The sequence below is a fragment of the Pelobates fuscus genome, chromosome 8, assembly GCF_036172605.1.
Source record: "Pelobates fuscus isolate aPelFus1 chromosome 8, aPelFus1.pri, whole genome shotgun sequence".
Classification (NCBI taxonomy): Eukaryota; Metazoa; Chordata; class Amphibia; order Anura; family Pelobatidae; genus Pelobates; species Pelobates fuscus.
Window position 1 is genome coordinate 50,623,595 of NC_086324.1, and position 22,985 is coordinate 50,646,579.

General features: G+C 38.5%; 1 protein-coding gene across 2 annotated transcripts in view; it reads right to left on the bottom strand.

Moving 5' to 3' along the window:
• The window catches only part of NRP2 (neuropilin 2), a 120,664-nt gene that overhangs the window by 57,626 nt on the left and 40,053 nt on the right, over positions 1 to 22,985 (bottom strand). For both annotated transcript variants that reach the window (XM_063429804.1, XM_063429805.1), the window contains exons 3-7: positions 19,173 to 19,354; positions 14,418 to 14,648; positions 13,338 to 13,493; positions 11,525 to 11,694; positions 7,626 to 7,781 (exon numbers count right to left, since the gene is read on the bottom strand). In XM_063429804.1, the coding sequence (XP_063285874.1) occupies positions 7,626 to 7,781; positions 11,525 to 11,694; positions 13,338 to 13,493; positions 14,418 to 14,648; positions 19,173 to 19,354 (895 nt within the window). The remainder of the gene's footprint in view (positions 1 to 7,625; positions 7,782 to 11,524; positions 11,695 to 13,337; positions 13,494 to 14,417; positions 14,649 to 19,172; positions 19,355 to 22,985) is intronic.

A 22,985-nucleotide genomic window follows, 5' to 3' on the forward strand; every position in this document is an offset into this window, starting at 1 on the left:
CGCTAAAAATAACTGCTACCTGAAATTAATTCCCATTAATTTCTGGCAGACCAGGACATGGAAGTCTTGGCGCTACCCTGAGATTAATGCCTGTCGAACCCATGCATTAGAGAGAATAATGTATGGATGATGTCACCCGCAATGTATGGGGTTTAAGATCAGCCTTTTGCAATGACGGTCAGATTATTGAAAGTGATCTATAGTCAGCATGAAATGAAGCATGCAGCTCAGCACACACTATGGCTATGCAGCCGCCTTCTTTGCTGTATCTCGAGCTGCGCACGCGTACGCACACTCTCAGCCTCCTTTCATGATATCTGCATGCACAGCCCTGAGAAGTCGTTAAGCAGAGTTCCCTTTCTATCCTGTAGCATTTAGTATGCTATATTAGTGCTGCTGACAGCAGGAAGGTAATTCATTTGAGGTGTTTGCATTCCACACCAGGCATCGCTGCTTTCCCCATCTAGAGTTCATACAAGTAAAACGAAGAGAGAAGTCATTTCAGGAGTGCCTCTTTTAAAATCTACATCCCACACAGAAAAGCACACCATATTAGCCCCAGGCAGAATCCTTGAATTCCTCCTCTGTAGCGAGATACATCCTCCCGAAATTCATCGACTTGCAATGCATATTCCAGGATTTTAATTTTCTTTTAATCTCTAGTCATGCCTTACCCCTGTTTGTTTATTTATTAAGAATATACAGATCACACCCTGGGCAAGGAAATCCCACTGATGCCTACAGCAAAGCATTATGGATACAATTTCGGGAGCTTTCATCTGGTGCATTTTATGTGGCACATTTATACAAATTTAGAGCATGGCTTGTGGCCTAACAGCTAGTAATCCTGTAAAAGTGCAGGTATAGCTGACACAGCTGCGGGTTTAGATTAAATAACAAAACAAACTCAAACGGTAGTGGCTAAAAAGCCTCGTTAGGATTTGAGAGCCAGACAGATGTATATTTTAGGTCTGTTTCGTTTGTTTTAATGGTGACGGTTAGGAGCACAGGAAGAGCCATAAAGTTTTCTATAAAATACTCAAAAACATTAGAACATATGTGTCCAGTATATCCCGACAGTGCCTGTGGGTAATAAATCCCTGTGTGCCTTGTATAAAATAACTTCTAAGGCACACAAAGGGTTTGATAGACTTTCCACTTGACCCTTTCTACTGCAAATTAACCGAAAAATAATCAAATTCAAGACATGCCCCTTAAAGTCATAGTGCACATATAGAAATGATCAGGGTTATGTGTATCATTGGAAATTTACTTTGAGGTTAAATTGTTAGGCCTAAAAAACGCTCATTTGGAAATTTTGACTAATTTGGCCTAAAAATGGAAGTTCACTTCAAATTCACTTTGCATTTGAGACATTTTACATTTTAGCGAATAAGCCTGTATATATAACATTGATACTATACACAATTCCAATTTAGTATGACTGCAGTATCTTAGATCCCAATGCCCAGGCTATCAAGAAGATGGGATTAAAACGCTGCATTGAAGGTGTGAATCCAGCAACGTATACATAAAAGCATCCCTCCACTGATGATTAATATGATCGCAGTTCAAGGTTATTTTCATGGACAGAGCATTTTTTTTACACACAAGGGTTAATAAATTTAGTGTAAAACATTTTTAGAAATTTGTGGTCATTTCACAGATTATTATTATTCTATCAATCAGTTTGAAAACATTGACACTAGCAAGCTTCTCTTTTTGTTATTTTTAAGTATTTTACTTGCGACACATTTGTACTTTCTTATTTCCTTCTGCAAAGAAAGTACATAAGCTACGAGTTCTCTCTGCTCTCTCTTTGCTTAGCTGGCAAAAGGCCCACCCGTCATCCGGCTGCAGGGAGTAATTCAGAAAAGGCTTTAATGGCCTGACACATATATAGACTTGTATACATTTATTTAAACGCCTGCCTCTTTTGTGGCGTGGAGTCAAGATGCGGCAGATATGACAAATCTATTTGGCATGGATGCCCGAATCATAATACCGCAGTGATCTGCCATGATTCTCTGTTTAAAGGTGCCATGTATTAAATAATCTTTGCTTATTTATTAGTTGTTTTTTTTTTTTGCTATTTCCATTTTTCTAATATCTGTTTTCCTGCATTTTAAGAGGATCATTATCTATCTTGGGTTAAACTGAAAGAAGAAGATTATTTTTAAGCATTATAATATACATAAAAACCCTCTTAAAATAATCAGTTTAATTTCATATAGCCCAAGAAGGACCTATGTTGAAAGTGCTCTATCGTACTTTGTTTTTAGCAGTGATTACCGTAATGATTACAACTTGAACCATCGGATGTCCCCAGAGACTTTACAATAACCTGGTACCATATTACCTAATTATTGTTCTCATTGACTGTTCCATTTGTTGTAAAGCAGATTTTTTTTCATGCAATGAACTTTTCTTGGTTACTGCCTTTGAGTTTGGAACATGTGGCACGTGGACTGCATGGCTATGTGATTTGGGGGTGTCATGACCTCTCATCTAACCTCCCCACTACACAGATCGTGCCCATTTCTCATGTGCACTGAATGTTCGTGTGTGGCTGTTAAGAGTTAAATGTCTCAAGGGTGTATGTTAAATATACAGTCGAGTGCACTTCCTTCCAAATTCCCTAGATAGTAGAAGCAGTAGGAAGAAGGTTCAATACATCTCTGCCAAGCCTGATTGCTATAACAGACCCTATACCAAGACAGCCTGACTCCCTTTTGCTTTTAAATGATCAACTATATCATGTTATAGATTTATTAGGAAACAAAAAATCAGAAAGTTTTTCCATTTAGTGTTTTTTTGGGGATCTGTTCACGAAAGCGTGAAGAATCGGACATTCAAAGACAATTTAAAATTTTAAGCTGCAATAACCAATTGGCTTTAATCAACTCTTCTATGGTTTTATCTCATAACATATATATTGTTAAGCTATTCTTCTGAATATTAAGTCATTAGCTGACAAAGTGGAGTAAACATCAGTAACTATCAAAGACAGAAACAAAACAAAAGAGGCAGAAAATACAGCCAAATATTATGAGCAGGCTAGGCGAGCTGTTCCCAAACTGTATGGCGAAGTGCACACAGGGGTGCCGTGGAATGTTTCCCCGGTGCTATGCTTATAGCACTGGGGAAACATTACTGCTCAACAAGGAACTGGTCGAGTGCCGCTGTCCTTTAAGACCGCGACCGGGCCCCTGTAATGACAGCCTGTCACTTCCTCCCAGCATCCTGCAGGGAGAAGGCGCAGGAGGGAGAGGAGGCAGCAGTAGCATGAGGGGAGAGGACCACGAACGTCTCCAGACCTTCACTCCCCCCAGCAGCAGCAGAAGCAGGACCAGGACTCCAAGCCACCCTGATGGACACACAAGCTAAGCTAACAGGAGGGTGGCTGGAGATATAAAAAAAAAAAAAAAACTTGTGTGAGAGTGTTTGTAATAGTTTGAGTGTGTGTGTATGTATTAGTGTAAGTGTCTATATTAGTGTGAGCCTTGGAAAAAGTTTGTCTAATGTTGCATACGACTAGAATAAAACAATGCAGTTTTCATTAAACAATATAGAACTAAACAGTGTTCATAACAGTGTCCCTGGTATAGTATGCAGTAATTTAAGGGAAAAGGGCTCTATGCACCCGTTTTTCGTTTTCCTACCCATGCCCAAATCCAACAAATTAGCCCAAGTGCACATATTTGCCTCCTCAAGAGATTTAAGAATGGTTTAATCTGTAACTAGTAGGATATTCTAAATAAGATAGATAAGAAGGATAATATTGAACAGCCACTGGCTATTAGATTCTTGCTAAAAATGAACGTCTACATAGCAACCTCAGAAAAAATGTCAGTTACCACAAAAAAATGTATTGCTAGAGGGATAATTTATAAAGTACATTGCTTTGCCACTGTATCAGATAATCAATTTACCCACAATGCTCTCTGTTGGCTAAGTGCTGTTTGAAATTGTATGAAGAAAACTCTTGTTCCCAAGTTTTAGGCCTCACTAGCTCCTCAATAGGAGTTTCATGTGGTTTTGCGATTGTTTTCACAGCATGTACAGAGACTGAACATAAATTCTCAATGAATTCCATGTAGGAGACGAGACACAAGGATGGGAAACCATTTTTCCCCTTGACTTGCTGTCAAGTAGTCTATAGCAGTGCAGGAATGCAAGCTCTGGTTTATTTGCTGACAGATATAAGAAAAACCCTTACTTTAGTTCTCTATTAATAAGCCGTCTTTTGTTCCTACTCGAAAGATCTGCAACAGATTCCAACTCAAAATGGAAACAGCTGTCCTAAAATTCCATTTCACAAAAGGGCATGGCCGTGATGAAACTCAGTAATAAATGACTATATAACTGAAATGAGACTGCCCACCACAATTTTAGTTTTGCATATCAATCATTGATACGTTTAGAACCTTAACCCACGTGGGCAAATAAATATAAAGCATTCCACTTTCTTGCCACTCAGGAAATACAACAGAATTCACCTACTGGGAAAAAACTGCTTTCACACGTCATGCTCTGTCTGTCAGTGTCATGTTGTGTGGAAGAAACATTATAGTGTCTTTAGATATCTCTCTTTAGGGAGCCTACACCTCATACATACATTTTCCTCTAACTGTAAGTTATCTTGAGGTTACCCATAATCCCGTGCTCACTAGCTACATTCTTCTAGAGGCAGAGAAAAAATATCAAAATAGATTGAAAGACATGAAATATATTTATTTATAATCCTTAAAAAAAAAAAAAAAAACTTGGCACAAGAACAATAAATACAGTATAGTGCTGCATTGTTTGGATTTTTTAACACCCATCTTTTAAATACTGAGATTTGTATTATACTTCCCAATATCGCCATTTATAGCACCGCTATTTACATGTGTTCCTCCATAATTACAGAGTTATATGTGCACCAGTAAAGAAATCAGGACAGAAATGTACGAAATGCGTCTCCAACCACGGAACGTTTGACGGTTATGGGCTCAGAGCAATGGTGGAACTGAAAACAAGTCATTGGGAGTTAGGTATAAAGAGTAATTCTGAGTCAAAATTCTAAAAAATAGGGGCGGGGCCTGACTGCCGAGCAGACTGGTCGCACACAACCAGAGCTCTGTGCGAAAACCGGCTAATAAGTGACTTTTTTCCCCAAAACTACCACACCAAACCTTCCACGACGAAGCAGCAGGGTAGTGGGGTGTCCTCGAGACTCAATTTGCCGGATTGCCGAGCCCGGAGAAGCGACCTGGGGCAGATACAGGATTGCGGCCTAACAACCTATGCAGGCGCGGGAGTGGCGGCCGACCTCCGCGCCAACAGCTCAGCGGGAAAAAGCTGCAACCCTCCAGACCCCGTTCACCCCCCCTGGCCGGTGAGGGATATCCCGGTACCACCAAGCGACGGACACAGCACATGCGACCCAAGCATACCCAAACGGTGAGCGAGATACTCAGACCGGTTAACTTGCAAACGCACGAGGCACCTGAGGCCCAGCCAAAATGGCCGCCCAGCTAAGACACAGAAACAAGCCAGCGGTCAGCCATGCCACACTCCACCCTCTGATGGCTCTAGACCAGCTGTGCCTGAAATTTTGTATAGCATTGGTGGACAGGGGGGTGACCCACCAACGGGCTGCACAATTAGTAGCCTCGTGGCTACGACCAACCACTCGCAGACGTCACTATGAACGCCCAGCTCTGGCCTTCCAGGCAGCCACCAGGCCACGCAAAAGCCAAAGGCCGGCATGGCGGGATCACGAACCGGGCGCACACACCAGCCCCCTCACACAGAATAGCAACACCACCGAACGGACCCTAAGGCCCAGCACGCTACCAGACCATGGCTACAGGACCACGCCAAAGGCCCAAGGGAACCAGCAAGCACTCAGGCGGACGCATATCAGACCAACCTCCCACCAATATAATAACGAGAACTCACCCACAAGTGATCGGAACCACCTGACAAAGAGGCAGACAACGGCAACGAAGACGGCCCCGACATGGTGGCACATAAAGCATCATACCACACACAGGGAACTGTCAACCCCAGGGAATGGACTTACCTTGCAACCCACTCCGCAGCCTGAAAGCAGAAGTCACTCTCCCTGGCTATCGGGAAATTACACGTCAGGCATAGGCTGAACTGTCTCTGCAACCGGTCGGCCACACGGACTAGAGCCATATACGCTCTCCAGTCCCTTACCACCAGTGGTATTTTCTTATATTTTCCCCATATGATTGCCTTTTTTCTTTATGTTTTTTTCTTTAAATTTCATACTGCCTATATCACCATAATGTTGTTGCCTGATATACGCTTACTTGTAGGTTAAAGCTTATACTATACGGTGATAGTACATAGTAACTTCATTTTAACTCACTTGCATGCTAGACTACAGTGTAGTAACTGTTAACCATTGTTCAGCCTGTTATATCGAATTTGTTTATACCCCAAAAATGTGCACTTACTAACGCCACGAACAAACCTATATGCATATCTATACGAACGCTGCCACAATCAGTTTAACAACTCATACATGTTTATTACCCTAGTGAAACACCACACTTATTGTATATGCACCTGTGAGCAATGCTACACCACCACATATACACCCAGCATGTCTCATGCCATAGACGGTTAGGCACTCACAAGTGACGCCTGACAAACACCCTGTACTTAGCCTAGCACATCTACTGAAGCATAGCTTAACCTGTAAACACAGCTACTGTGATCTTGGTCGACCATAAGCATTGTTTAATTTGCTGTGAAAGTTTGCAGCCTTATATGTCAAGGGGTGTCTAGTCTACAGCTGCTGTCCATCGGGTGTTCTCCCTTGTTTTGATTTGTTTGCTTTTACTTTAACAATATAGTTGTCTAAGCTAGTTAAAATTATAAGAAATGTACGCATTCCCATTTTCTTACTGCATAGGCAAACAAGCGAGATTTAACACTCATAAATCGATTGTTAGAATGCTCTTGTATCTGCGTTCTCTGCACGAGCCATGTTTTTTTCCTCCTTTGTCCCTCCTCTACCTATTTCTACATGGCATGTGCATTATGTTAACATATTGAAAACTAAGCGTCAACCTAAACTATTGTTCTACTATAAAAACTATAAAAATGTGCCTGTATAAAATATGCCATGACTTGTACTATGTTTACCTATCTTACTGAATATCGCTGTTGTGGCGAATATCTGCGATCTGTTAATTCTGTGCACACCTAAAATAAAGAATTTAAAAAAAAAAAAATTCTAAAAATAGAGTAGTCACTGTAGAAACCAATGGAATACTTCTGCGGACTGCTCCCGTTTTAGAACTTTGTGCCAGAATTACAATTTATACATAATTCCCAATATTTCTGTAGAACACCAGATGTGAAAAGCAAGTCAACATTTAATACACATGGGAATCGAGAGTGGTGGGAATATCCAGGTGTTCCCTAACCCGAAAGCACTCTGCGGTACATCTCGGCATAACCAATGGGATTTTCGAGGTATCTTGAGAGATCAATCAATAGTGTGTTTTGTTATTCTGTCTGCATTCAATAACTTTCACTACAATTTGCATATCTTGTGAAGCATAAACCACACAATTAGAAGGTAAGTAAATTGCTCTAACCTTGTGGTTCTTTCCATGACGAAACATCATCCAGTCTTCCCCGTTGGTGCTGACTTCCAGCTTGTAGGATTTCACATAGTAATCCACGTTCGTTTCTTTAGAGACGGCGCCTTGAGTGGCAACAGCAGTCAGCAAAGTCAAAAAGCGGAGATCCACCTGCACAGAGGTATTAGTCACCATATATTAATATGCAGAAAAAGATTATGAACAGTAGTTATTCCTTTTAATTCTACTATGCAAAAAAAAAGTTGTTTGAAAAAAATTAAAATGAGGATTCAACGAATGATCAGAAAATACATTAGCAGTGAGTAATGTTTAATATTTTGCAGAACAGTCTAATTTCTAAATACAACATAGGCAACATTATTCAACCCATCTGCTAAGTTTATTTAGATGTTCCTAAAATAATCAAAACCGCTAGCCCACCTACTTAAACCAACATGTGCTCTAACTTAAAGGGACACTATAGTCACCAGAACAATTACAGCTTATTGAATTTGTTCTGGTGAGTAGAATCATTACCTTCAGGCTGTTTGCTGTAAACACTGTCTTTTCAGAGAAAATGCAGTGTTTACATTACAGCCTAGTGATAACTTCACTGGCCACTCCTCAGATGGCTGTTCGAGATCCTTCCTGGGTCATGGCTGCCTAAAATGCATCCAAACATTCAGTGTCTCCTCCCTCTGCTTGCAGACACTGAACTTTCCTCATAGAGATTCATTGATTCAATGTATCTTTATGAGGAGATGCTGATTGGCCAGGGCTGTGTTTGAATTGTGTTGGCTCTGCCCCTGATCTGCCTCCTTGTCAGTCTCAGTCAATCCTATGGAGAAGCATTGTGATTGGATCAGGCCACCACTTCTGATGATGTCAACAGACAGCTTGTATTTCTGAAGCAAACAGCATGCAGAGGTACAGCTTCAGGCTTGATTTTGCTATATTTATGGAGGCATGAGTGGCTCAGGGGGAGGGCTAGATGGTGGTATTAACACTATAGGGTCAGGAATACATGTTTGTGTTCCTGACCCTATAGTAATCCTTTAAGAGCAATCCTAACTCTTGTCTTTGCTTTTTTTGGATTGTGGTTATGCCTTCGTTAAAGCTTTGTTAAAGCTTATTGTCACGTGTTAGTTATACACCTATATGGCTGTCTATGTTAGTTATACACCTATATGGATGTCTATGTGTCGTTTTTAAATCTTAAAAGTGGCACTGTGCTCTGCTGCTGATCACATCAATGATCGTTATTGTCCCGACCTTTTATACATAATAAGACTCACAAAAAAAAAGAAATCTTTTAGGAAGGTAAGGCACAGTTATTCTATATTTTAGCAAAAGGCAGCCACAACAACGTGTTAACTTTATCTAGCAAAACAAAAGATTTGAACACAAGCACACATATATATAATCATACATGAATGTATGTGTGAGCGTGCCCATGTAAAAACACACCTCGGCTAAAAAACATGCAATTCCACTGTTAAACTTCTTGGACTATAAATAAAGAATTACACATATTCACTTCCTCTTTAAAACACTTCAACCGCGTTCATGTTTTCTTCTCTAATATTTTGGGTTCCGAAGAAAAACAGCAATAATGGTAACTCTTTACCTACTGGCTATGTCAGAAAAAATCAAAAAAAAATCACACAGCATTGTTCGTAACTCTGAAGACAAGATAAAACTGGATGTAACAAAGTTATTATTTTTTTCCCCTGCAGTCCCAGGATATATTGGGCTGGCACTATTTTCAATATTTGCGAGAAGCAATATATTTCCTTTGCTAACTACGAGCCTGTTTTATTGCTAAGTGATGGTACGGTACAATAGTAGACCTGAGTGATGATTAAAGAGTGCATTAATGTCTTTAAAATAGTTAAAACCCTGATAACATGGTGCAGAAGGCAAGCTATGCAGCCCTGCCGATTTCCTTGGAACAGAATCCAATGCAGCAACCGTCCAAGACACTTTGCATTTTGCTTGGTGGCTTCTGTGCTTGCCAGATTACTAATGTGGAATAAATTATCCTGGCGTTTGGCACTTGGGCGCAGCCCTGCTGAGACAATGTCCTTCCCCTTGGAGCAATAGGTGGGAATGTGAAACAGCACTGTAATTTAACCTGACCTTCAATACGGAGAGATGGGGAGGCGAGCAACCAATGATTTATCAGCTATGATACTCTGCAATGGAGTTATTTATATGTAAGTGGTGAAATAGTTAATCAAACAGCATCCCTAATGCCGAATTAAATTATTCAGCAATGTACAGTCCCAAATGCTTCAACAATCTACAATTCTCTGTTAGACAATATACATAACAAAATGCTTTAAATATAAATAGTGTATATCAGAAATGTTTTGTTCTTTTTTTTTCTATTATTTGGCAACATGGGGGGGTTTATTAAATTACAATTTGTGATGAATTGTTCAGTGAACTGCAATATGCAGGTATAAATATCCAAGTTAGAAATCTGGATTTGAAGAATGGCTTTAAAACTCACAGGGTTATTTACTAACTTTTGTTTCAGCATATTTAACTCCGAACTGCAAATTTCAAACAAACAAATAGACAAAGCTGGAAACTTTGAAGAATAGGAACATGTTTCTAATTCAGCCAATTAATTCCCTAGTGAACTCCCAGTTCTTTATTAACGCAGTCAGTTGGCCTTGCAAATTCACTGTTTAGTGAATAAATCCTATTCTATCATGGTATAAAACGTGAAATACGGTAGTTCTGTTCTATTTTATGCATAATTATTATTGTACATACCCTGTACGCACAAATCTCCAAACGTAACAAATACATATTTTCTCTTACTTTTGTGTTGTTGTTTTTTAACCAAATAATACATTTTATGTATCCATTGTTCAGACAAGCCAGTCCTGCAGCAGTAGGGTTAATACAGAAGCCTATGACTGTTCATTCTGCACAGTAGCCAGACTGACAAGGAGTTAGGACTTTTCCCTTGAACACTAAATCCCGGCTATACTTGGCTTCCATCCTAAGGGAGCTGACTGGTGACGAGGTGATTTAAAGGGCTGCAGTGTGTTTCTGCAGTGGATCAATTCATTACGACACTCCCACCAGCTTTACCATTATGCCTCCTGACTAACAATTAATCCTGAGCCTGGTGCAGTGAGATCCACTTAAGAGGGATACCTTCCCAAAGCAAAGCAACCGCTTCCAAAAAAGCCCTGTCTTAAAAAGGATTCAAATGAGCCCTCGACAGGCGTATGGCATGATACATCAATATACCTGATTTAAACCAGTTCAGCAGACATTGCAGCATAAGCTTTCTTCCTCGCCCATTGGCATCAGTTTGCAAACTACTAGAAGCCGCAGCAATGCAGCTTTGTAATACAAATATTCGGGATGTACAGGAATTAAAAAGAGACCAATATTAAAAACCTGTCCTCACATCAAAAGAAGCTGGGGAGAGGGAGGTGGAATTTGGTTTGGAGGGGAGAAGAACAGCAGCCTTTAAATTCATATTTCTAATGAGTTTGTTCACTAAATTGTGACCTGTGGCCGTATGTCAATATAAATCTCCTACTCCATCAAGTGTTAAAGAAATATTTTTCTTTGTTAATTGTTTGAGCTAGAGAGCACAATATCAATAAAACTATCACAAAAAAAATCACACTGTTAAGGGAGAAACTTATCGAGCCGAAAAACTTGACTTAAAGGAACACTCCATGCACCATAACCACTTCAGCACACTTCCAACTCTCCTAGCTGTAGAGAGACGGCTAGGAGCAGCACTGGCAAACTCAGGTTATTAGACATACCATCCTAAACAGGTTTGACTACCAACAATGGAGATGCCAGGACACTGTAGTGGTTAAGGTATCTATGTTTCTATATGGATATGGTAAATTCCGTAAGACATGTCCATTTACCTGCAGATATTCCTTATTGTTATCTGTGTTGGGAGTCCATCCATTGTCATCACTGTTGAGCCTACTCTGCTGGGCACTCCATCTCCCATCTGTGTATGTAGAAGAGGAACTGATCTGTTCATTAGATATCCGCCCAGACTCCATCCCTAGAGGAACATTGCACTGGAATGCTGGAGAAGACACAGGTTAATTAGATAGACCAAGTTAAATAGTTAGCAGTATTCCCTTTCTACCTAAACCCCAGGCTTAAACATTAACCTCTTTAGAATTTGGGGTTGTCAAATCCTTTGCTATCGTAGCCCCCTTGTGTCCTGTATCTGGTGGCTGTGATGCTGGAGGAACATTTGCAGAACACATTTTAAAGGAACATGGCGTTGAATGATTCTCCCCACTCTCCCCCACTATTTAGTAGATATACCCACAAAGAAAATATGCAAGCATGTATTGTACTGCATGTTCTTTGAAGGTAAAATCAACAGCAAAAACATATGCGAGGAAGGCTGAACTTGATGGACGCAAGTCTCTTTTCACCTATGTAACTATGAATATGAAACACAGCTTGCAAAAGCTGCAGATCTGCTGTCAGCAGCATTTGCCAGCCTTCTTATATCCGACACAGACTTTTTGTCTGCTGGGGAATTCACTATTCCGAGGCTTCTCCTAAATCAGTTTCCTCTGCATATAATTGTACAGATAGAGCATATAAATAGTGTAGTACGGCACTAGTTGATTTAATCCTAAACCACTGTTGTAATGGAAATATAATTTTTAGTTTTAAAATGTTGAAAATGTAAGACAGAAAATAGAAACAAAGGAAGAAAAAGTAAAGTAGTGAAACTTCTGAAAGTTTTATTTTATCTGGAAGCGAGCTAATATTGACGGGCTGATCACAAATCCCAGTTTGGGTTTAATTCACTCATCAAGTACCATACAATGCATGTAGCTGGCTGAACTTGGTAACTACTTTATTTTGTTTGAAGGCTATTTTGCAAATTAGTGTCAGATGTCTTCTCTCTTGACTCCATCCCAAAGGTGTCTGCATTAAGCCTTGGAAACTATAACTGACACTAATGATATAAAAATGATAATTAATAATGTTGTACGGTTGCTCTAGCAGACTACAGAAGTGTTGCATTTTAACACCGAAGAAGTTTTGCCGAGACTAAGGTGCAACTGAGACAATAAGCAGAATACATAATGAGAGGAAAATGCAGGAACAGTCTAATTAAAAAACCATCAACATCAATGTAGGATTGTGCTCAATTTCACAACCTATAAACATTAGCTTGCTTCCAAAAGCTGTTCTTTAATTAAAGCCACTCTGCGGGAATTCTATTCCCAAGGCATTGTGGGAATTTGCTTGCGAATAAGAAGGCCTCATCACTGTTCAAACCAATGTAATAATTCCATCCAAAAACACCACTAAGCAATATATGTGTTTTCAGTCTGAAACCTTTAAGATATTAGATATACTTTTATTTAATTTTTTTTGTAAAGAAAGAATAATCTTGCAGTGCTTGAAAAGATAAATATTGGAGACAATTATACTCAGAGGGAATTAGAATGACTGACATTTAATTTATTACATCACATAAGAGAATGCAAATCAGGCAAAGAAGTCAGAAAAAAAAATTGATTTTTAAATAGAGCGCACAAGCGGAATCTAAAGAGAGTGATTCAAAAGGTAGACTGAATAGAAGAACTCAGGTATTGGAAAAAAAATAAAAGGATGAGTAGCATTGACAAGCTCACAGTTAGATGAAAGTCTGTACTAGAACTGCCTGACAGGCAAGCAGAACATTTTCAAACTCACTTTCAGGGACCTCCTGAGGGGCAAGGTAATATCGAGCCGAAAACCCATCTTTAGCCACCGCCATGTCAGTGTGAAAGGTGAGGGAAAGGATTCCAGTTGAAGAACGGATCTCGGAGGGGGTCTTGGTGCCGCAATACTTGCCAATCAAGGGCCCCACTGCAGAGAGGAATAAGAGCATCGGAGTTATCAGCTGAGGATATTAGAGACTAACACATCCTTCTGTGTTTCGCTAACAGAACTCTGGTGCTTTCTTATCTACTACACATGCCACAGGCTAAAATGGCGAACGCAGGGGGCAGCTGCAAATTCCAGTAATCTAATACAATACACTGCAGTCCAAAAGGTAGTGATTTGATTGCATAGCATCTCGAAGAGATGGAAGAGGGGGAAGCGCCACAGAGGCTGATTTAATGGATTTGCTAGAAAGAGACATGTAGCTGTGCTGTTGACACTGAGCGTATAGAACCCTGAAGTAATCATGCTTGTGCCAAGAAACCATACAGTATCAAGTACACTTCTACTGATGGGCTGGGAATGTCTGGGAAACAAAGGGGGTTATTCAATATGATGGAAATTAAAAAGGGAATTGCAAATGTATAGTCCAAAATAGCTTAAGCAGAGATTTTGTAGGTTTTTATTTTTTACCCAATTCCACTATTATGGCTTCAAAGTTGGAATAATATTTTCAAATTACATTTTATTTTATTTTTTATTTATTCTAGGGGAAAAAAACACACAAAAGGAAAGTCTAGATTATTATTTTTTTATATATAAAATGGTGTCAGTTAGCACTGTGCTTTCTTGTTTATGTATCATATATTGCCTTGGGTTATACTTGTCACCGAGAGGGTCCTGTTAATTACAGGTCACGTCATTTTTAGCAGCCTCGAAACTCAATGAAGTGTCACTAATTCAAAAAACATCATTCTCATTAACAGGGATTATACAGCACTGGGAGTTAGCTGGCGCTTTATAAAGGAATATTAAAATAAATTACGTTTATCGGTGGCAGAAGGATGTGAATCATGTTTGCAGCTCAGTGTAAAATCACAATAAAATTAGTATATGATAATCTCTTACCACCAGGAAGCCCGTCCCAAATGTCCAGCCAGTCATATTTACAGTCCCCTTCTCCAACTTGTAGGGGGTCATACTCCAGGTCAAAAGTCAAGAACTGCAAGATGATCTCCATTTTTGGCTTGGCCTGGATAGTAAATACGCAGTCTAAATTGTGAGGGTATTTGTCTGGAAAACTGGGAGACTCGATGGTTCCATTAGTGTTGGTGAAATTTCTAGAACAATCTTCGGACCCTGCATAGACACAAAACAGATAACATTGTCACAATCCTTTATGAACTCAAGGATGGGAAGACGGTAACTTGAAACAGAGACACAATCAGGCTATGTGCAATCATGAGTTCCGCGTTCAACCACAGCTTTAATCTCGAGCTGGAGTCATATTGAGGATCTATGTTCGGCTCGAATCGCCCCCGTCTTAGTAACATTACAGCTCACTCATATCTGCAATCCCTGAATAAATTGAGGTTTTCTACTGTGTAGAATTGCTGCAGTAAAACCTATAGGTTATTTTGCCTTCTCAATAAATGTCTGAAAATGCACAAGAGAACAGAGAAATGACCACACAGTGTTTTCTCTATTAATGTGTAGGCAGTTATGGCTCACTGTGTATGTAAGCTAGCAATAAACACTGTGCACAAGATAAAAACTTAAAATCGGATAAGAGAAGCTGTTCTATTTCTCTATCCATCTATCTATAGAAAGATATGATGACCTGTTGACTTCTGACATTTTTAATCTAGATTTTGATAAGGGAAGTGTGACAAAAGTGAGCGTTTAAAAAGCACTACAAAGCTGAAATGAATTTAATTAAGTTGAAATAAAGAATTGCCAAGTGAGCTCAACATTTTAGGCCCGAATACCTGAAGTGACAAGATTCTCCAGCTCCTAACTTTTGGCAAAAGAAATTTCAAAGCTATTATCAATTCTACATAATTCACAAGTTAGTGAATAAACCCCTTTGTGTCGACATTATATCGGGAGTCAAAGACACTTCAAGCCTTGCGGTTCCTTTTTAATCCCACACACACACAAAAGAGGCAGACTACACATTCCAAAGCTTTGAAGAGTAACACGTTTTTGTCTAATGGTTTTTCCTAAAAGCAGATCTGCTGTAAAATTGAATATAAAATGCTATTATAATGATCAAACAGTGACTCGTGGAGGCTTGACAATCAAGTTCAAAAAGAATAGGTCATTAAGGCTTCGGGACCCCTTTTAGGGCTAAGCATTATCTCAGAAGGTCTCTAAACCAAATGTGGACTCCGACAAAGCTAGCTCTTACATAACTGTATAAACAGGCTATATCTCGAATTGAACTGATGGAAAGTTGAAAAGAAAATTTTATTTCTAATTACCATTCCTTTAATCATTTGAGAGTTGGAAGGCTAATCAATGTATATAGTTAAAGGTATAATAGTACCAGTTCATATAACAATCAAAATGTTTTGTGTTTTTAAGAATGAAATAAACCCAGCAAACCCCTTTTACTAAGGAGGCCTACATTGAGATGTTACCAAATGTCTTACTCGAAAGCCAAAGTATTGTCCTATTATTCAGACTACAACCTTTTTGGATTTTTTGGGGCAATTAGACTGGAGTTTTCAGTCCTGCTTGGTAAAATCTTTTGTTGGAGGGTGTACAAACTATGTGATGCATGGAAAAGTGGAAATCAAGTTTGAATGAAGAATGAAAATGGCAAGTCTGTATAAAATCTTCAGATACGATTACTCAGTAACCTTCAACATTCAGTTTACTATTCAATTATCTTACAATCTTGCTTGTCTTCTATATTATGTGCATAAATATTTCACTCTGATACACCGCACCGCTGCAAGTTAGGAAAGAACGCATGCAAAAACCTGTTCTGACATGCTGCTCACACACACAAACTTATACAGTATGTAGGACCCAAGACAATACCTAGATCACTGATACAGCACTGATCCGAATAACGCTGGGACAGGGGACTGCTGAAATGCATCTTTCGGAGTCGTTCACAAATGGAACGCGATTACTTTTCACACTACGTATCTTGATGAGACAGTATATTTCTATATTTCTTTAGCAATACAAATGAGACCAAGACGACTGATATATTCAATAGATTTCTGTTCGCAGTGCTGGCATAAAAAATGCATGAAGAAGATGAGTACTGTGTGTATTTTTATTATTTTTTTTCTTCTTGTTTTTTGGATAGTGTAAATCCTAGGCTCCCAATTTGTCAGCTAAATGACCTTATAGTGAAAGGCCTTAAAAACACTTTAATCAGAGCCATAAATCAGATGACATTATGTTGGACTGATGACTTTCCATTTGATCCCACAAGATATATTTATACATATTCAATTTAAAAACTGAATAAGTGTATTTCTCACACTCAGACTTATTCTAGAGACACAAAATCTGAATAGCTCCCTTTTTAAAGCAGAGCAGAAGATGTCTTTGTTACTTCCTACTTGACCCTTACATAATCAATGCTTCACTGAGCCCCCACTATTCCCCCCCCCCCCCCCCCCATGCATGTTGACCTGCTGGCTTGCCAAAGAGAACAATGTCACTGATGATCTTAAATTGCGTATGCACAAAAGGGCTGTTGACAGAGGCAAATTCTGCACTTAACCTCAGTTCCCTCGACAGATCTCTGCTGAAAGAACTTGTGACGTTGAAGTCTAAACAGACCCCTACACAATGTCACATGTATGTCACTTTAATTTTTAAATGCCTATCTAAAAATGTAAGTAAATTGTTTTATGACATCTACAGCATGAACTGCGATTCATTAGTTCCACTAGATTTTATTTGATATCATTATGAATGCTTAGCAGGTTAAAAGATCAGAGTTTAGTGCCTTTATGTTTACTCTGCCTCTATGTCTTAGGGACAGAACGTAGGGACTGTGGAATTTTGCATGTATTCTACTTAACCCCTTAAGGACAAATGACGTGTGACATGTCATGATTCCCCTTTATTCCAGAAATTTGGTCCTTAAGGGGTTAAAGGGTTTTTAGAGGGACACTTCAAACCCCATAACAAGGTAGGTATGCCCCTTGCATTGGTCATTGTGCGAGGAGGTCAACTGGCTACAATTCCAACCCAATATAGGTGCCCTATGGGTAATTAATACTATACAAGTACCCAGCTCCTCTTATAGGCTCGATTACAATATTGTGTGAGCCAATGAGAACCATCACTAGACACATTAATGTGTCTATAGCTTTGTTCATAAAATAATGAATGAAGCTATCAGTCAACTGAAAGTACACATACGAAATTTATACTTTTATCTATTTTTGTTAATGACAACACCTAGCGTAACCTCTGTGAACATATATTTGTGTGGAGTTTTTTGGCTATATTTCTTGTTACATTTTAATCAAACGTAAAAATTAGTTTATTTTATTTGTTATAACGCACCCCATCTGAAAAAAAGAAATATTATTTTTGTTTATCTTAAATAATTTCATTTTATTTCTGAAACACAGTTTGTCTCACCCCACCCATACGAATTATGACAGTGAGTTTAAAATATTGTGTGGTGTAATGTATAAATTGTTAATCCCTTATGTACTATTTGCAATGATCTATAGACTGCAGTGACCGGGTATAGGTAAAGCACTGGGTCTCGGATTGTAAAACTCAACACTTTTGCCCTTGACTTCAATGCATCATTAAGATCATCATCTGATTGGAAAAACTATAAAGTGAAATATCCTAATGATTTACAAAGATCTGAGATCTTTGATCTAACACTCAGCTGATCAGCTGCAGGCTTATTTAAGACTGTCTCGCAAACTAGCATTAGAAGTCATAAACGGATATTGATTCAGCATGCACATCTATTTAAATCAAAGAGGTCTTTCAAAAAAAAGAGTAATAGCAATTCCAGTTAGCAGGGAAATATACTTTTTACAAAGTGATGCATTGGTTAGACAGATAAATTGGGATCTAGCAAGAGTATTTTAAAATCGCATTGTTTTCTAATAAAATGCATGTGGTTTGATCTTCCACCAAAGACTAAATTAATGGTACTTTTATGAATGTTTGTTCCTGTGGAAAGACTATTAATGCATTAAAACACTTTTTTTTTTTTTTTTAAATACAGGATCTTTTTTTCTTGAAATAAAAAAATATTATGTACTATATTCCTTATTATTTATGCAAAATACAATATTTTAGTTCAAGTCCTGTAAATTTGTCTGCCATTAAGCTTACAATCTAATCTTCGATCATTGGCGAGAGAAATGTGCCTTGCCTAAGGAAAAAATTTATAAAGGAAATAAAAATAAGACTATTAACGAAATCTAAAATTGCAGAGAACAGATGAGGGATTTTGAGATTTTAGGCTGAAATTGTCAAACTGTATTAATCCACAAATTCAACAATTTTGCCTAAATAGTGGTCACTTCACCACAGAACTCAGTATAATGAATAGATCTTTATTTGTTCCTATCAACTGATCACCATAGTCTCAAAGGGTATCAGTCTCACTAAAGAGTATACCTGGAAGCCAAGTTAACAAACAAGTTGACCAACTAAGGACAAGTCAACTCGAAAAGAATCATCACTACAACACATCTTGTTAGAATGTGATTCAGAATGTTATAATGAAATGGATTGCCTTATTAACTTTGTTTTTGTGGCAATGTATAAGCAGTGGCAGTGCCTACTGACAAAATAAAAACTTTCCTTGGCCTACTGACCAGCGCTCGCCTATCTACGACATCCACGAACGCTCTATTGCCCTATTGAACTGACCTGTTTTGTAGATCTCATATCGTAGCGAGAAGCCAGCCCCCTGACGAGCGTAGTCAGAAATAAACCGGATGTAGATGTGCGAGCCCGATGAAGTGATGGTGGAGGGAGCTATACTTCCACAATGTTTCCCCAGCAACTCTGCATTTTCGCTGTCTCCATCACGGATTTCAATGAAGTCATACCTAGAAAAAGTATTAAACACTGTCAATAACATTGTTAAAAAAAAAAAAGAACCTTCGGCCTGGATTTAACACCTCTACAGTTGTACTGAGTCCACGCAAATAAAATGTTGGTTAATACAGAAGAGTCACATAAGTGATTTGTAAATAAATCATGCCCTGTGGTGTTTGCTGACAATAGGAGATTTAATGTTTTTAAACCTACATATTCCCTAAAGCAGGCTTCCCCAAACTCCGGCACCTCCAGATGTTGCTGAACTACAACTCCCATGATTCTCAGCCTATTTCATTTATAGAATCATGGGAGTTGTAGTTCAGCTACATCTGGAGGGCCGGAGTTTGTAAAAGCCTGCCCTAAAGTGAGAATTCAAAGTGAATTAAATTTTTAAGGAATAATAGCTATGCTTTCAGTTTGGCTACTCGGGCCTTAAATGTAAACAATTTTACCATGATAGTGAAATTAGAATCTGTTGCACTTATGTGTGGGAAGGGGGTAGTGGGCCATGTGTAATGGAGTCATATTTATAGAGAGATTGTCCCTAAAGATTACACACAAACAATGAATTGGAGAACAGTATACCTTGGCAAATATTTGTATTTCTTGATTTCTCTTCAATTTGTTTTTTTTTTACATTAACACTCTGAAATAAATGTGCAAATATATGTTCCACAATAAAAGACTCTTTATGAGTCCCAAAATACATTGAGTAAAAACATAAAATAACCACATATCCGTGCATGAAAATAAAATTTCCTCCCCACATTCCCGGGTTGCCTTGAGTGAAATTTTAAGATACCACAAGGATTAGACGCTCAGATCACTTTTCGCAATGCCAAGCTCCCAGAATGCCTTGGGTAATATACCAAGACACCAAAGCTTTTGAAAAGTCATCTTCAACAACAAAAAAGTAAAGACCACAGCATTAATAACCGTAGATATTCCCTACAAGCTAGTTTGTGTGTTAGTCCAAGAAATTGAGCAACAAACTGCAAATCAGACCACACATTCCTTCATTCAAAGATTTCCTGGACGAAAGTCACATGTGATCACAAGCGATAGGCTACACTCAGTGTTTTATTTGCCTCGGGTGAAAAAAATAAATTGCTAGCTCCTATTAATAACTGCAATTTTTATACATTTTTACCACAAGGAGTTTGCGAGAGTTTAGGACAGAATGAAATTCTGGAAGCATTCACTTAGCTTTCTTCTACAGCCATGTGTTTTACATTGCTTGTCGTGTTGGAAGTGATGCCGGAAAAAGCTCAACAAACTGCTGCGTTTTTGTCTTTGATATGCGCCTGGACGCCTTTCCTTTTATCATCGAGCATTTTGTAGCAACTCTTCATCCTAACTAATAACATTCCCTTTATGACAGATACATTTTGTGTGCTTGAAGGGAACGAATAAGAGGTCATTTTAGGTTTGAGAAGAGATGTTGGCATAAATGGAATAGAGCAAAACTTCCTAAGGTAATGAAGCCTTTCTACCCCAAGGGTGCACTCCGGAGAAAGGTGTACAGAGAGTTTCTCAACATTGATATTTTCTCTATCTGGGCATATCTACTACAAAATAACTACACCTAATTTCTGAGCTGCTCTTTACTAGGCTTACTGTGAATTAGTCGTGACTCTGTCAAGGCTTTTTATTTAAGTCAACCTTTCGGTGTTCCAGGATAGTTGGGGAAAAAAAAGACTATTTTAGATAAAATCAGCTGTGCCTAGCACGCACACACAATGAGCTTTGACCAAAGTTACTTTAGTGCCTTATTTACACAGTTAGCACAACCAAATTACTAAATAATTGTTCTTGTGGACAGTATTCAGAAATGAGTTGGTTTGATATGATACTATGTATTCAAAAGGAAACTCAATAAAGTGTAAATGTTAGCTAAGAGAACTTGTCAAATTGTCAATATAGTTGTTTGGGAGACTTGTTATGTCTTGTTTTGTTAAATTATGTCTTCCAGTAATTACAATTCATGGTTTAGTGAATTTAGTCCATTACTGTGTTTCAAACAATGCCTGAAAAACAATGTCTGTCTATGCTCATTTGCATGTCTAGCTTGGAACTCTGGGATAATTGTGGAAACATGATTTTCTGAGTTTCTATGCCCAAGAAGGACCCTTCAAAGTCTAACTTGAGACATGCACATGATGCATAACAGTCATTTTCTGTATATACATACATTCTGAAATGTATCTATGGTAAATCTGAAATTCCCTTCGTACCTTAAAAAGGAAATGTAAGTTTAGTACACAGACCTATTTAATCACTCACTTGCTAATTTGTCTGATGCTCAGAATTGTAAAGTCAGGGTATTTTAAAGTGAAAATTAAAATTTTAGGCCAATATAGCTGGAATCAAGACATAACTGACTTGGTAGATGTTATCAGATGCCAGGGTCGCCTAAAATTGGGATTCACTTGGAATACAAGACAATCTCCATGTTAGTGAATAACCCTGCCACTGCCAGTACTTTAAATACTGTAGATCAGATTCACTGATGCTCTATGCGATTTTGCGAATGACACAACTTGATCTTTTGACTGGCGCCATCGGGGTTAAATCCACTGTGTAGCCAATAACAACCAAGCAATGCTATTGCATAAAGATAATCAATTAAAAGCATAACTATCTCTCCAGGAACTCCAGAGCTGATGAGAGTAGCACTTTGACACGTTGTTCTATTTCTTCCTCAATCAATCCCAGACATTTTGTCCTGTTTGTTTACAATGGCAGTGCCATGTAAGACAACTGCTCATCCCTTCATCAGTAGGGGTGGGCTACGGGAGACCGTACACGCAGGAAGCGGCTGGATTGCTCCTCTGCCTGGGTTTGGATACGTGACTGCAGAAGTATTGCCGATGACAGAGCTCTGTGTGTCTTGCCAGTCTGTGGGTTCCCTTCACTCAGCAGCTATCTCCCAAGTAATCTCCTAGAAGATGAGTGATCTGCTAGACAGCTCAAACAGTGTGGGAATATACTTCTCTCCATTTGTATTCGTGCCTCAGGCATTAAAAGAAGATGTTAAGATCCACCGTGCATCAGGCTATTGCTCTCGTAAATGTTATTTTGCGGTTTACAAAGAGCACACAGACACATGTATCTGTGTGTGTGTGTAAATATTTTATATATACAAATATAAAATATACGTGTGTGTAAATATGCATTCACATATACAAGAGTTTTTACATATACATATATATATATATATATATATACATACACACACACACACACTCACACACATCTGTATGTGTGCATGCGTTTATGCATGTGTGTTCATTTATTTGCATTTCTTTAACAGAATGTTATGGTTTGGGATCATATTAAAATAATATTTTGCACACCAAAAAAAAATGTACACTTGCAAGCCTAAGAAATGAGTTTACTCATAAAAACCAAGCCGGACATATATTTCCAGTCTGTCTGTGTTTTTGTTTTAGATGTTTCAGTTTTTTTTATTGTATCACATTATTCAGTACAGCATGTGACTGCCAAGAAACTTTGATTCCAAGTACAGTGAATCACTGCGTAAAAAAATTATGTTAGATCAGGGCTTGGTCTGGCTATAAGACAAAAATAAGGGAAAATCCAAGCATGTTTTTTTACTATGGTGCAAATAAATTTATA